Source organism: Babylonia areolata, chromosome 19 (genome assembly GCF_041734735.1).
Source record: "Babylonia areolata isolate BAREFJ2019XMU chromosome 19, ASM4173473v1, whole genome shotgun sequence".
In the NCBI taxonomy this organism is placed as follows: Eukaryota; Metazoa; Mollusca; class Gastropoda; order Neogastropoda; family Buccinidae; genus Babylonia; species Babylonia areolata.
Window position 1 is genome coordinate 24,323,659 of NC_134894.1, and position 17,308 is coordinate 24,340,966.

Genomic DNA, 17,308 nt, shown 5'->3' on the forward strand with positions numbered 1-17,308 from the left:
CATCAGGTACCGCACAGATGGCTCACTCTTCAACCTCAGGAGGCTTCAAGCAAAAATCAAGGTGAGGACAGACACCGTCAACGACTTCCTGTTTGCTGATCATGATGACTGCGCTCTCAACGCTGCCTCCGGCCGAAGCTGACATGCAACACAGCGTCGACACGTTCTCTGCTGCCTGTGACAACTTTGGCCTCACAATCAGCACAAAGAAGACTGAGGTGATGCACCAGCCAGCTCCAGGAAAGCCTTACGTTGAACCAAACATCTTCATCAACGGGCAACGACTGAACGTGGTGGACAAGTTCACATACCTGGGCAGTACACTCTCTCGCACAGTTGTCATCGACGATGAGGTGAATGCCAGACTCGCCAAAGCCAGCGCTGCCTTCGGCAGACTCCACAAGAACGTTTGGAACAGGAGTGGCATCACCCTGGAGACGAAGCTCAAAGTATACAAGGCCATAGTTCTCACCACACTGCTCTATGGATGTGAATCATGGACGGTCTACAAACGCCACGCCAAAAAGCTGAACCAATTCCACACCACCAGCCTCAGAAAACTTCTCGGCATAAAGTGGCAAGAGAATATCCCTGACACAGAGGTGCTCACTCGTGCAAACGTGCCCAGCATCTACACCATCTTGATGCAGGCCCAGCTGCGCTGGGCAGGCCATGTAGTTCGCATGCCAGACCACCGGCTCCCCAAGAAACTGCCTGTGTACGGCGAACTCCAACATGGCAAGCGCTCCCATGGAGGCCAAAAGAAGCGCTTCAAAGACACTCTGAAAGCTTCTCTGAAGGCCTTCAACATCAGCCACGACACATGGGAGCTGAATCCCCGCAACGGACAGACCAAAGTGACGTTCAGCTGTCCACAAAGGCGCCAAATCCTGTGAGGCCAACAGAATCGCTGCAGCAGAGCAACGCAGACAGGCCAGGAAAAGCAAGGCCAGCAAGTCCCCGACAGCCGCCACCATCCCCTGTCCACACTGCGTCAGAACCTTCCGGGCGCGAATTGGCCTGACCAGTCATCTGCGCACCCGCAGAGCCCAACCCACCCACCCCCAGGATGACTAGATGGTCCTCGTCGATCCCGACGGACGAACCACACATATAGATCTGCTGTGTAAAAAACGAAAAATAAGGAATACAAAACAGTAAAAAGCAAACAGTGCCTGACATCAGTTCGCGAAAACTGGCAAAACTCTGATCTGGGCAACTTTGATGGATCTGCGAATCACATATGATATCCCTCACATCTCCCTCTCTCTCCCTCTCCGTGTCGCTCTTTCTTTCTCTGTCTTTGTCTCCGAGCCTGTGTCTCCGTCTCAGCGGTCTTTGTCTCCGTCAGGTCCGCGGCTGGTCAATCCAGCACCCAGACAACACTGACAAAAGTAGACTAAAATAAAAGCCGTTCACATACATCAGTTTATTCAATCACAGAGATTCTTTGATAAAACTGAGAGACGATAATCGTACGTCATCAGTCCCAGCTGCAAAATGATGCCGATTGATACACTAAAATAATAAGGAGAGAACAGATAGACTGATACACACAAAAACCGTGACCACTGATGAGAACTTGAAGAAACTGACAAGCGTCAAGGGAAAACCGGTTCAGACGGAGTTTGTCTTTTGTGAGCGGCACTTTGGACATTAATTTTGTCTAGCAACAATAACAAAAAACTGAACTGAGTATATGTCGAAAGTATTCAGCCCCAACTCAGTGATCATCAGTGCAATACTGCGCGGTTGCCAAACAACAACAGGAACACCGGAACCGACGTGACAGCAACAACAATAAAATGATATGCCGAATGACTGATGAATGATACCGATACTAAATTTAGCGCTAATCCTCAGTCGGTCTTTAAAGCGCTTTACAAACTCGGAGTCATTTGCACAAGAGGCTGCCTTCCTGGACAGAACCGACTGCATGACAGCTGCCACCAGGCGTCATCATGAGTGCATCAAGTTTCCCGGCTGTGTCATTTAATCAGATTTCACACACGCCGGCACACATACACACTCAGACAGACATACAACATTTTACGTGCATGACTGTTTTGTTTACTACCCTGCCATGTACTGAGGCAGCCAGCCATACTCCGTTTTCGGGGGTGAGCATGCTGGGTATAATGTTCGCTGGTCAGTTTCCAGTAACCCCCAAACGCTGACATGGATTCCCGGCAGGATTTTTAACTGACGCCCGGGTGCGTCAGTACTAGTTGATCTTCTGCGTGCGTATTCACCTGAAGGGAGTTCAGGCACAAGCAGGACTTGGAGATCGGAAAAATCTCCATCCTTCATTACCCACCATGCAGGCGACGTTACCGAAATTCGAACCCGGGACCCTCAGATTTAAACCTGGCGGGCTACAGTCCAATTGCTGATGATGATGAGTAATAATAAGGGGCCTATGATAATGATAATGATGATAATAATAATACTGATGATGATGATGATAAGTGATTATTGATGATGATGACTGATGACGATGATGATGATTAACAACAACAACAAAGAAAGGAAAAAAACAACAACATTTGGCTCCCGTTTTCTCAGTCAGCCAGTTTCTCAGTACTGAAGAGCTCAGAGCGCTTTACATGAAAAGTTACAAAGTCCATAAACCACCCATGGCCACTCTCCCCCCCCCCTGCCCCCCTTCCCTCCGCTCTGCATTCCTCACACACAACACGCAGAGTTGGCAGGCATGGGGCGGTGTTGCAAAACTGACGGTAGGAAACCAAGAATGCTTGTCGATCCAGGTTCTGAAAAGATTATTTTTTTAAGTAAAGAGCGCAAGCGTTGTCTACCAACTCTACCACAGTTCTAATTAATTAAAGTGATTTGAAAGAACCCCACATATTATCACTGAAAAGTGTCAGTTCTTGATGACCACAATGTTGAACATAACAGGAACAAGCAAAAGTTATTCCTGAAATTTGCGGTTAAAAGATAAGCGAATGCTGACCGGAAAGCGCATTCCTGCAGACATTACATCCCTTGCGTTTCCTGCTTTGTGTTTGCTTTTTCTGCTGCTGGGCCGACAAATAAATTTTCTGTGTTGATTCACCTCATTGGTACACCCCTTTCTGCTTTGGTGAGATAATACCACCATTTGTTTGATTGGAAGAAAGCCGAGTTTGCATAATTTCGTGTTTAAAGATTTAACGGGTTGCAGAACACCGCAAGATTTTTTTTTCCTCATTTTTTGAAGATTTGATTTTTTTCCCTCCCACTTTTTTGGCCTTTCTTTCTCTATTTTGTATCTTTACAGCGTTATTGATGAACATTTTGCAACCGAAAGGACATTTCATGATAATTTTAGATTAAATATTTTTTATTGTTGCCACGGGCATTACCCGGAGTTGGGCAATGATCATACTTTTTGATAAGCAAAGGAAAATCCTGGATCAGTCATTCAGTGGATGAAAAGCTCTTGGAGATGAAAATGAGACTTCTGACATAGTGATTCCATCCACCCATGCCGTGATTTAGAATAGATATTCAGATCTCTAGACTGTGTTTAGAATTGTTGTCTGTTGATTTTTCTGCCAATATTGTAAAAAACAAATCACTGGCATGGATTATTTAAAGTTTAATACAAATTTGATTATTCACATATATATATATATCTTCCTCAGCATGCATAGTATTATGCTCATAAAGGGGGTTCAGCACAAGCACTATGTCAGTAGCATTACTGAGGGAAATTTCTCCCTTTCTCTTAACTCTGATTCTATGTAATTTGTTGATTATTCTGTAACCACAAGGCTATAGCTCACAAATTTATGTTGTAGAGCATAATATACAGTCTGTACCCCCCAAAAAAATGGCAACCAAGTTTTGCTGTTGAGATTGTTAGTAGTTGTACCACTAGTTGGTGTTCTTATCATAACCACTCTTGTAGTGATAGACCGATGGAGAGTTCAGTGAGTACATGACTTATAAAGGCATGTCACATATTTTGTGCTCTTGAACTATTTGAAGCTGATTGGCTCTCTGAAACTGCAAGCAACAAAGGCGATTGAGAGAGGCAGAATGTGTGAAGCAGTAGGCTTCTTTTTTCAACTTTTGCTTCACATATATATATATAGATTTTAAAAAAATTTTATTTTATTTTTTTTATTGTGCTTATGATGACACTTCTTTGTACAGAGTTTGATCCTAGCAGTGGAGGCTATCAACTGAAGAAACGGAGGACTACATATGTTTTGTGCTTTCTCCTAAGTCTGTTGTTTCTGGCATTGCTTGCGATTTCGAATAAAAGTTCAATGCGCATGCTCAAGATCCAAGTTGGCCAAAGAACTCTCCAGTGGTCTGTTATCCCAGTCACTCAATAACTTATTCAACCCTGCGCCCAAGCATTGCAAGGATGTCAAATTCGTTTCATGAAAACAGAGTCTACATATTTATGAATTATGCATAAACTGCAAGCAAGGGGAAGTAACTTCTACAGTAATTCTGGCAAAGTTGAAAGTATATGGCCGTTTGAAGGAAAAAACACAAAACTGGTCGATTTTAGTGTATTTTCTAATATTTACCTTTTCAAAATAACAAGGAAGCCTGCCAAGGCTGTAAACTTCCCATGGATTAATGGGTTAATCAGCATTTGCCTGCCGAAGCCTCTTCACCCTCCACCACTGCCTCACCCCCCACACCCCACCAAAAAAGAAAAAAGAGAGCACAAATTCATTTTGCTGCTGCCAAAAATTGATGAATTATCAAACTAGAAAATGTGACTGTTAGTGTTAATGACAATCAGATAGATGCCCTTAGTGTGTCAATGTTAGTATTAGGGGTTATGTTTGTGTAGGTTTAGAACAAATTTGATAAAGTGCCTTCAGTTAGAAAGTTTTATGATATAAATTGCATAAAGGTATGATGTATGGCCTCACATTAAATTGATTAATGACTGTTTTATACTATAGAAAACAAATTTCCAAAGTTTAATTGATCAATGAAATTATTTTTTAAGTAAAAGGGAAGAAGTCTAAAGCAACATTTATAAATGAGATTATTGTATGATGAAATAGAAAGCAGTCTGATGATGCTGAAAGAGAATGAGTAAAACTTTATTATTTCTTAAACTGGAAATAGTTGCAAAATTATTTGTACAACATTTATGAAAATGAAGTCTGTTGTTAACCAAAAGACCTGAGCTTCATACAATTCCCAGAAAATGTATTTTTTCTGTTTTTGTACTGTAGTATATAGATCATGATTACTTGATTGCAATTTCGGGTTCCTTTTAGTCATCATTCGTATTCAGCATCTGCCTTTTATATATAAATATGTTTGTTTTTTTCTCTCAAAATTCTGTTAAATGCTGTATTGTGATGTTCAAAACAAGGCTAATGTAAAATGTTAATGCTGTCTTTGCTTATAATGCTTTGGAACAATGTTTGGATTATTTTACTTTGTTAGCATTCTGAATCTGTGAAAAATAAATTTTTAGTTTTTAGAAAAGTGGTTACAGATATTTGGTTTTCAGAAGTTAACTCAGTTCCAGACTCATCCATGATCTAGTTTTAATGAGGACTGTGTTGTCTGTTCTGTGTTCACTCAGAGTTTGTTGTCTGACAGTGACGCATTTTCAGCAAATGGTTAGTTTTCACTCATTCTTTTATGTTTTTTGTTTTGTATATTAAAGTTCAAATTCTTTTAACTTGATAGTTCATTTGATTAAAGCAAGTTATTAAGTTCACTTGAGTGTGTGATACTACTGCAGAAGTAAAACTTAAAGCATAATCTACAGATATTGATTTTTTTTTTAACACAAAGGACATTGCAGGAAGGAACAATTACTGTGTGTTCTGTTTTTCTGCAGATGGTTTGATGTGAGTGGACCAAGATAGCCTCATCATGGAAAAGAAAGAGGAAGCAGCAGCTCAGTTCATCAATGCTTTGATCAAGTCAGTACAAACCCTGTGCCATGGTTACCTGGAGTTCCAGAATGGGATTGAAATTATTGGACACATAAACCTCAGTGTGGACAAGGGTGGTTCTTTAGATTACATTCTCAAAGAAAAAGTGTGCAGAAATGCCGAAAATTCAACTCTCTTCATCAGCAACAGCTTTTACGCAGAGTCAAAAGCAGAGGAGATAACCCAGCGCAGGTACTCCCCATTGGACAGTAATGCAGGGCCTGATGTAGCCATGGCTCAGAGGGAAGGGAGTAAGCTGGCGTCAGCAATATCCAGCATCAGTTCTTCTCTGTCACGAGAAAAGCACAAGCGGGGTTCTGACGGCAGAGAGTCTCATTCATCACACAAGGGCTCCAAACGGAGATCATCACAGGACCACAGTGAAGGCCATCCTGCCAAAGTGACTCACATGCTTCCCGAGTCTATGCACTCTGGACGTGGTTCTAGTCCGGTCAGATCCAGGGGGTCCCTTCAGGGCTTGGGGTCACCAGATGGTGCGGCGTCAGAGACATTGCTGCCACAAACTGCCAGTGTGGGTGACGGTTCTGGCATCGGGGTCAACCTGGCTGGCAGTGTGCTGGAGCCAGTAGGAAATCAGAACGAGTCGGACCTGGCCCGGAGAGATGACGACAGTGATGGTGACCTGGAAGTGACGTTCATCAAAGAAGAGTATGGTCAAGGGGACAGTTCAGCTGGTGACTTTGACAGTTCTGGTGGTCACCAGTTTGGTGGAGGCTCTTCTCTGCGAGGTATTCTTCTTGGAATGGGATAAGTATAAGTGGGATGATCGTTTTGTTTCTTCTTGCAGGATAGTGTTCTGGGTAGTATTTAAATGGGATAAGTGGGATGATTGTTTCATTTCTTTTTGCAGGATAATATTCTGATTGATATTTATCTTCCTTATTTGTTTTCTTCTTTTTCTGTTCCATGATGGAATCAGTTCTGTTAGGTTGTTTGTTAGTGTTATAAACTGTAGTTATATTTACAATGGAAATTCTGTGCTGTTTTTCTGTGTATTCTGCCTTCTTCCTTGTCTTTCTCTTTTTTGTTGTGGTCTTTCTCTCTTTTTTCATGCATCTGACTTAGGTTTTGATTCCCATCCCAAATATGGATTTGATTTCTCCTAAGAAGGCAACACTTTTTGATGTGTGTGTTTTGACTCATTAGTGCCAGGTGAGATGTTCAGTGATTTGTTCCAGGGAAAGGTACACATTTAACCAGAGAGGTTTGTGATGCTCCTGTTGTGGTCTATCTATGAAGTTTGATTCTGGTTTTAATCTATGGCCTTCATTGCATACAGGCTAGTTTCAGGCATGTGGCATAGATTAAAAGAATGAAATGAAAACAATCGTAATTTATTGATTATAGAAATATAAGTTTATTTTGGAGTTGAGAGCTACCAGTTGATTGTATCAGTTTATTTTGGAGTTGTATTTTTTACCTGTAGATTTCATCAGGGTTTTTTTTTTTTTTTTTGTAGTTGTATTGAATTACCAGTGCATTAGCTTCCACTTGTTTTGAAAAGTCATTTGTCCATTGGTTTTGACATTGATTTGATGATGATATAGATGATAGAGTACTTGATGATAATATAGAATAAATTAGATATTTGGTCATTTGACCCATTTAATCTCATTCACTTGTAATATTTGATTAAGTTTAAGAGTTAGCGATGACTAATATTATATAACTGTATTATAGTTTTAACTAAGAAATTGAATAGTGTGCATGGCATTGTTATGATTGTCATTTTTATCAGGTTTGCAAATTTAACCAAAGATTGCTGATGTTTTATTTTCATCTGCCCCCCCCAAAAAAAACATGTTAAATTTTGATAGCCATTGAATTCCATTTAAAGATTCGTCATCATATTAAAAGTCATTTGGTTAAATTAACTGAACTGTCATTTAGTTAAATGTTCTGTCATATTTTATGATGCTAAGATACAAAAATAGTTTTACAAAGTAGTTTATAAATTTTGTATCTGTTGATCTTCATCAGTTTATGAAAAGTGTAGTTCAAATGGAAACTGTAAGTTCTGCAACACTGACTTGATTTGCATGCCTTCATCGTCTGTTGACTGACAAACACTGTGTTTAGTTGTGGTTCTCAACATGACACACCTGTGCCAGAAATGCCAAGTGAAGGAGACTGTTGTGTTCGGCAGATGGTTCCCGGTTCCCTGTGGGTCTTCATGACAGCTCTGCAGGGTTCATGCCTGGTTCCTTTGATCAAGGTGCGCAGTACTCACCCAGTGATATCGCCTCCACCTCACAGCCCGGACCGTCTGGCATTAGAGGTAAGCTGACCACTTTCGGACTTCCAGACTGTGCCTGTCTCAAACAAGGTCTCAAAGCCACTTGTTCAGAGAGGATCAGTGGATGGAAATTGAAAGTCCAAATGGTCTGAATGCCCATGTAACTTCTGATTTGATAGGAAATCATTTTTATGGTGTTGCATCTGAGACTTAAACTTTTCAAATAAAACTGATTTGTTTGATTTTCTTCAAAAAATGTTAAAATCAGTGTTGTTTTTTTTCTTTCATATATGATTAACTTTGATTTAACTTTGTTGGATTTTACAGTTCTTTTTACTTTGTCTTGAACTTGAAAAGTATGCTCATATATTTTTTTGTTTCTGCTTTGAAATAACAAGTGGGACTAGGGCTTTAAAAAGAAAATATTTTCCGACAATATGAACTGAATTGATTGTGAATAGTTGACTACTGAAAGAACAAAACTTTGAGCCCTTGTTTGTGACAGGCCTTACTGTATCCATCATGAATTTGTAAAAAAAAAAAAAAATCACAGCTCTGCGCATCCCACTTCAGTCTTCAGTTCCTTTTTCTTAATGCATGTGACTGCAAGTCTGTGTAGTGATCTGTGGAAGGGTTATAGCCTCTGACCCAAGTGTTCATGGCAAGAGGGGAGTTATTATATAATTTGATTCAATATATTGTAAACTTTTTTCAATCATTGATGTCTGGTTTATGGTTGAAGCATGATTGAGCTTCTAAATTGATTCAATATACTGTTAACCATTGATGTCATGTTTATGGTTTATAAATGATTCAGCTTCCAAGTATCTTTTGTGACATGCAAGAAAAGAAAGTGACCCTATTAACTTAGGGGCATTTTTTTTGTTCGTGTGCAAGTACGCTTGAGTGCGAATTATGTTTGAATCCAGAGAATTATGTTTGAATGCAGGTGTGTGTTTATTCATGTTTCTGTGGCAGCATTTGAATAATGTTTTCTTTTTTTTTTTAATGGCAAGGACTGAAGCCATAAAGGAATAAAACTTGGCAGGCTAATAGTTAGTACATGTACAGGAACGTATTGATTGTATCAATTGACTCTTCCGAGAAACCAGCTGTCACCAGCCATTTCATCGAACATTGACCCAAGACTGAATGTCATAAAATTATGTTATTGTGTTGAACTATTTCAGAACTATCATTTAAAGCTACTGGTGGAATACATTGATGAAACACCTATTCAGTGATCATTTTTGATTGCTAGTTTTCTAGTAAAATTGTATTACATTTTTTTTTTCAAGATCAGATTGATACTGGTCACACTGGTGCAATGTCTGTCAAAAAGATGGAAGAGGATAGTATATATCGATAGGAAAAACAAATAAAACTGCATGCAGGAAAAAAAAAAAAAAAAAAAGGGTGGCGCTGTAGTGTAGCGACACGCTCTCCCTGGAATTTCACACAGAGAAATCTGTTGTGACTAAAAAGAGAAATATGAAATACAATACAAATACCTTGTTAGATATTGAACCAAACATCTCATGGGAATAAATACTAATACAGTAGAACATACATTAATTCCCTTACATTATTATCTGTTGACCAGAACCATAATATCAAACAATTGCCCAATATGAAAACATATTTCCTTTACTTGCTTGATCTTAACCAGCTGTACTGTGCACTGATCCAAGGAACTGTGTAAGCATTATTTAAAGGGAATTGAAGTTCAGATTAAAGGTGGGGCCCAACCCACTCCTTCAGACGTGTAAACCTTCCCCGACAGAAGTCAGGTACCCATTCATACATGGGTAGAGTGAGGAAAATTGGAGTTGAGTGCCAAAGACACAACATTTTACCGAAGAAACTCAACCTTGGACACTGATCACTGGTTCAGAAGTCAGGCGCCTAACTTTTTTGACCATGGTGCCTCTTTTTAAATGGGAAACCTTCACTATTCGTAAATCATACTATGCTGCACTGTAAATGTTCCAGAAGTATGTGACATATGTAGCAAAGTGAACTACAAATAGAATTTAGAAAAACAGTCATTTCTGATGATGAATTTGACATTGACAGAACCTAATTTGAATCTTTTTTTACTTGGTCTGTGAAACTGCTGGAAACCACTGTACATGCACACACAGGCACGCACACATGCACAAAGAATGACTCATTTTGATAACTTACATTGTTAAAACCAGAGATTGTCTCTGACCCTGACTGTGCCATGAATTCTCCACAGCAGTCATTCTTCACCTGACCAACACCCCACTGGTCAGAACACTTCACAAATCAATCTGAAACAGTTGAGCTGAAGACAAGTTAAGTCACCATATATACAAATGTGTGGATTCTACTTCATTCGTAGGCTGCGACTCCCATATTCACTTGTACACATGAGTGGGCTTTTACATGTATGACCGTTGTTACCTCCACCATGATATAGGCGGTCATAGTCCATTTTTTAGTGGTAATGTGTGTAAGAAAATATATAGATCTGCCTTGTACAGATTACTGGATTGGTAGCCATTTGTCATTTTTATCCCTTTATAATTTTTTGCAATTGGGTTTGGTTCTGGTTTTAGTAAGTGCCTTTTGGTTAAGGTTGTCCTGGACCTTGGATTACCTTACAAAAATCAGTCACCCCCACCCATGTAAATGGAATATTCAAAGTTAGTAAACAAAAATAAAAGTCATGTAGCAAGAAAATAATTCTAACAAGTAGAATATTTAGAGTGAAGTATACTTGAATGATAGTAGACTTCTGTAAAGTACTGTTGATCAGACTTGAAATGTGGGTTGGGTATGAATGAGGCAGAACTGCATGAAACAGTAAGAACACGATCTAAACCAAAGCCTGGTTTTCATCTCTGTCTGATGGAGTAGATGCTTTCTTATTCTCTCACTGTGTCTTTCCCTATTGTGCATGTGCTTGAATGCCTGCCCAAATTTTTGTACATACAACTATTACATGCACGCAACTTGCCCCACCCCCCTTACACACATCATGACATGCAAAAATATTTATGAAAACATTCTGTGTCTTTTGGGTAAAGGTGTATCTTTTTTTTCTGAATTGTTATCTTCCATCTTCCATTAATCTCCTTTGTACTTTGTTTCATGTCTCAGTTTTTTTTGTTTTGGGTCATTGTCGGTTTATGGTGAAATTCTGAAAAGAGACTCTAGTCTTATATTTTGTTAATTTATGGCAGAGTTATGGGCCATTGATATTTTCCATTGAGCTGCCTGTATATTATTCAGCTTTGTTATCACAGCTTCTACTGTCTCATATTTATTAGGAAAGAAACATGCACATTTTTATAATGGCATATAAACAACACAAACAATAATACATGTACTTTTTATCCACCAGTTTTTGGTCAAGTTATGGTTCTTTTCTTTGAAATAGAATTTTGGCATTGTGAGCCTGATAACATCTTGATTCTTGTCATTTGAAGTGAGACCAGCATGCACAGATTACTCGTAGCTGGATGATAGACAGTTAACTTAGGCTGAGTTATAATAGCCCAGGACTTAATGCTTCTGGGTGGGGTGGGGGATGGCATTATAAATGATGTTATTGTTGAACGGATGTTTGATCCGTTTCACTGGCAGATGTTGAAACAATCAAACACAGATCTGCTTCATTTATTTAAAGCTATCCAGAATTATGCACTCCCGCCCTTTTTCTTTTTCTCTCTGTCCTTCTCTTTCTCTGTCTCTGTCTCTCTCTCTCTCCCCTCTCTCTCTCCTCTCTCTCTCTCTCTCTCTCTCTCTCTCTCTCTCTCCTCTCCTCTCCTCTCCTCTCTCTCTCCCCCCCCCCCTGTGTGTGTGTGTGTGTGTGTTATATTTTTTTTTATAAGTGGAGTAATGTGGACACTTTGAATTAGACTTTAGAGCATTAATCAATTCTTGAATTGGTTGTAGTGTTATGTGTCTACCTCTCAGTCCATCACCTTGTCTGCTGGGATAATTTTGAGGGGTAACAAGTGCATTAACACTTTCAGTCTGCCTTTTTCTCTCTCTGTGAGTGTGAATGAGAGTATTTCTGTGAGTGTGTGTTTGAAAGACATACTGGCATAATTTTTGAGAAAATACTGAACTGTGTGACTGAGAAACAACTGTCCTTGCTCAGATATGTTGTTTGCTCTGATAAAAAAAAAAAAAAAAAAAAAAATATTGGACAAACTGGGTAAGATACTGGTACTGTTGTGCTGTGACCAAGGCATTTGATGATATCTGAATGCATGCATCTCACAATGTTCTTTCTCTCTGTCTCTCTCTTTCACTTTTACTCACAGAAAAAGGTGCACTCACATTCATACTTACACTCATGCTCACACACACACACACACACACACACACACACACACACACACACACACACACACACACACACACAAAACAAACAAAAAAACCAAAAAAAAACCCAAAAAACTGACAGTGTTTTTATAATCATTAATCCCAAGGGGATGCAATGCCATGGCCTGCATGGTGATAACATTTAAACTACAGTGCACATTGATCAGCACAAGATGGGGATAAGGGACTCATTTTGGGGTTTTCCACTTTTACAGGTTATTATATCATGTCTCATTTTATAAATTAAAGTTGATAATTATATTTCTTTATCACATTATCTGGTGAAGGAGGTCCTTGTTTTGTCTCATCAGTGGGATATAGCTTCTATTTCTGGTGCAGGAACTGCAAAAAGAATTTTGTCTGGTCCTTATTATGGGGGCTGCCAGATACATGGAAAGGGTTATCTTTAAATGAATTAGATGTTTTGAGGAGTCAGCCATCACCTTTTGTTGAAGTCATCACAAGTCATTTGGACGTGCTGAACACTTTGTTAGAGAGAACTAGTGAATGGATTTGATGCCTCTTGGTACCGTTAATCATGTCTCCAAAGTGAGTGTTCACCATATTCTAAATTTAGAATGATAGTTGATATGATTTGAATAGAACATTACATTTATTTTTCTCTGCAGGCTCTCTTGATGAGACAGATTGTCAGTGCTGGAGTTCCTTCAAGGCGTAGTTTATTTCTTGAGCTTTTCTTACATAACTTTTCCAAGGATGTTTAATATTCAGTTCTATTCCATGATCTCAGACAAGTGAAAGATGATGATTTAGATTGGTGCTTACACCTCCCAGGCAGTAAGCATATGGCGTTGTACAACATGCATAGGCAAACATGCATTGAGCACACCATGTATGAACATTTACAATCTTGTGCACACAAACACGCAAACAAACACACCAGCACATGCACACACGGCCAGTTAAAGTTCAAGAAGTTCAAGTGGCAAGAAAATAATTCTAACAAGTAGAATATTTAGAGTGAAGTATACTTGAATGATAGTAGACTTCTGTAAAGTACTGTTGATCAGACTTGAAATGTGGGTTGGGTATGAATGAGGCAGAACTGCATGAAACAGTAAGAACACGATCTAAACCAAAGCCTGGTTTTCATCTCTGTCTGATGGAGTAGATGCTTTCTTATTCTCTCACTGTGTCTTTCCCTATTGTGCATGTGCTTGAATGCCTGCCCAAATTTTTGTACATACATCTATTACATGCACGCAACTTGCCCCACCCCCCTTACACACATCATGACATGCAAAAATATTTATGAAAACATTCTGTGTCTTTTGGGTAAAGGTGTATCTTTTTTTTTCTGAATTGTTATCTTCCATCTTCCATTAATCTCCTTTGTACTTTGTTTCATGTCTCAGTTTTTTTTGTTTTGGGTCATTGTCGGTTTATGGTGAAATTCTGAAAAGAGACTCTAGTCTTATATTTTGTTAATTTATGGCAGAGTTATGGGCCATTGATATTTTCCATTGAGCTGCCTGTATATTATTCAGCTTTGTTATCACAGCTTCTACTGTCTCATATTTATTAGGAAAGAAACATGCACATTTTTATAATGGCATATAAACAACACAAACAATAATACATGTACTTTTTATCCACCAGTTTTTGGTCAAGTTATGGTTCTTTTCTTTGAAATAGAATTTTGGCATTGTGAGCCTGATAACATCTTGATTCTTGTCATTTGAAGTGAGACCAGCATGCACAGATTACTCGTAGCTGGATGATAGACAGTTAACTTAGGCTGAGTTATAATAGCCCAGGACTTAATGCTTCTGGGTGGGGTGGGGGATGGCATTATAAATGATGTTATTGTTGAACGGATGTTTGATCCGTTTCACTGGCAGATGTTGAAACAATCAAACACAGATCTGCTTCATTTATTTAAAGCTATCCAGAATTACGCACTCCCGCCCTTTTTCTTTTTCTCTCTGTCCTTCTCTTTCTCTGTCTCTGTCTCTCTCTCTCTCCCCTCTCTCTCTCTCTCTCTCTCTCTCTCTCTCTCTCTCTCTCTCTCCTCTCCTCTCCTCTCCTCTCTTCTCCCCCCCCCCCTGTGTGTGTGTGTGTGTGTGTGTGTGTGTGTTATATTTCTTTTTATAAGTGGAGTAATGTGGACACTTTGAATTAGACTTTAGAGCATTAATCAATTCTTGAATTGGTTGTAGTGTTATGTGTCTACCTCTCAGTCCATCACCTTGTCTGCTGGGATAATTTTGAGGGGTAACAAGTGCATTAACACTTTCAGTCTGCCTTTTTCTCTCTCTGTGAGTGTGAATGAGAGTATTTCTGTGAGTGTGTGTTTGAAAGACATACTGGCATAATTTTTGAGAAAATACTGAACTGTGTGACTGAGAAACAACTGTCCTTGCTCAGATATGTTGTTTGCTCTGATAAAAAAAAAAAAAAAAAAAAATGGACAAACTGGGTAAGATACTGGTACTGTTGTGCTGTGACCAAGGCATTTGATGATATCTGAATGCATGCATCTCACAATGTTCTTTCTCTCTGTCTCTCTCTTTCACTTTTACTCACAGAAAAAGGTGCACTCACATTCATACTTACACTCATGCTCACACACACACACACACACACACACACACACACAAAACAAACAAAAAAACAAAAAAAACCCCAAAAAACTGACAGTGTTTTTATAATCATTAATCCCAAGGGGATGCAATGCCATGGCCTGCATGGTGATAACATTTAAACTACAGTGCACATTGATCAGCACAAGATGGGGATAAGGGACTCATTTTGGGGTTTTCCACTTTTACAGGTTATTATATCATGTCTCATTTTATAAATTAAAGTTGATAATTATATTTCTTTATCACATTATCTGGTGAAGGAGGTCCTTGTTTTGTCTCATCAGTGGGATATAGCTTCTATTTCTGGTGCAGGAACTGCAAAAAGAATTTTGTCTGGTCCTTATTATGGGGGCTGCCAGATACATGGAAAGGGTTATCTTTAAATGAATTAGATGTTTTGAGGAGTCAGCCATCACCTTTTGTTGAAGTCATCACAAGTCATTTGGACGTGCTGAACACTTTGTTAGAGAGAACTAGTGAATGGTCTTGATGCCTCTTGGTACCGTTAATCATGTCTCCAAAGTGAGTGTTCACCATATTCTAAATTTAGAATGATAGTTGATATGATTTGAATAGAACATTACATTTATTTTTCTCTGCAGGCTCTCTTGATGAGACAGATTGTCAGTGCTGGAGTTCCTTCAAGGCGTAGTTTATTTCTTGAGCTTTTCTTACATAACTTTTCCAAGGATGTTTAATATTCAGTTCTATTCCATGATCTCAGACAAGTGAAAGATGATGATTTAGATTGGTGCTTACACCTCCCAGGCAGTAAGCATATGGCGTTGTACAACATGCATAGGCAAACATGCATTGAGCACACCATGTATGAACATTTACAATCTTGTGCACACAAACACGCAAACAAACACACCAGCACATGCACACACGGCCAGTTAAAGTTCAAGAAGCACATAAGTCAATAAGAAAGTCTGCAGAATGGAAGAGGTGTGTTTTGAGAGATTTTTAAACCGAACTTGGGAATCCATGTGACAAACTAAGAAGGGCTGTTTGTTTCACACTGTTGGACCAAGATAGGAGAAAGTGTTGACTTTGTGATTTTTTGTTTCTTCAAAGAATTGTCAGCAGTCCAAAATCAGAATATGTGTTGATGGCAAGGTGTCAGCGGATCAGTAATCTGTGGTGGCTGTAAAGAGTGAGCACGAAATTGATTTATGTCATGACCTGCAAGGAAGCGTTAATTTTAAATTTGAACTAGTCAGGTGGATGCTTCTGTGACTCATTAACAATACAGACCACAGCTGATCTCCTCTCTCTCTCTCTCTCTCTCTCTCTCTCTCTCTCTCTCTCACCTGTGTCTCTCTGTCACTGTCACTGTCTCTATATCACTATCCCTCTCTTCTGGGTTTCTCTTTCTCTTGATGGTCCAATGGATGAATATTAGAATTATGCCAAATCTTGTGGAAGAATCTGAAGATCTTATAAACACTCAGATTATTTCAAATATTTTTTAGGATTATCTTAGAGGATATAAACACCCATATGTCAAATATTGTTGAGGATACTTTGCTTTTAAAATAAAGAAGCATGAAAATCCCTTATTAAATCTACTGGTTTGTTTCATGGAGTTTCAGCTCATATAGACATGCTGCAAAAATTCCACGCGGAGAGGGAGTAATGCAGTTCACAGTTCTTCACACATTTCCTCAGTGTATTCATTTGACATTCTTAAAAGAAAATTCTTGCAATAGGGCACATGGAGAGAGGGAGAGAGAGGTATTTGACATTTTGTCAGTAATATTTGAAAGGATTATAAGAGTATTGCTGCTGAGGCTTGAAATGTGCATTGACACCCCAGTGTGGGCTCAGATCTCCACGGTTCTTACCCCTGCATTACTGTCCGGGTGAAGGGTGGAGATTTTTTGGTCTCCCAGGTCAGCATACCTGTATAGCTGCTGGTTTCTGTAAAAAAAAAATTATTAAATTCTATCAACAGCAAATGTGGTGTAGTGTATACATAGATTAATCTGCACACTTTGACACCTCCTTGAAACTGAAACTGATGCATTTATGGAAGTTAACTACCTTTACATGTGCGGAAAATCACAAACACACCCTGGGGTAAATATCCAGAAAGCCGTGTTGGCATGCAATGGGTAATGGTGAAAGGAATCATGCCATGATGCATTACA

At 39.1% G+C, this 17,308-nt stretch overlaps 1 protein-coding gene across 2 annotated transcripts in view; it reads left to right on the forward strand.

Moving 5' to 3' along the window:
• Window positions 1–2,981: 2,981 nt before the first annotated feature.
• Window positions 2,982–17,308, forward strand: part of LOC143293559 (uncharacterized) — a 46,896-nt gene continuing 32,569 nt past the window's right edge. For both annotated transcript variants that reach the window (XM_076604526.1, XM_076604525.1), the window contains exons 1-3: window positions 2,982–3,103; window positions 5,834–6,679; window positions 8,098–8,229. In XM_076604526.1, the coding sequence (XP_076460641.1) occupies window positions 5,869–6,679; window positions 8,098–8,229 (943 nt within the window). In that variant the 5' untranslated portion in view covers window positions 2,982–3,103; window positions 5,834–5,868. The remainder of the gene's footprint in view (window positions 3,104–5,833; window positions 6,680–8,097; window positions 8,230–17,308) is intronic.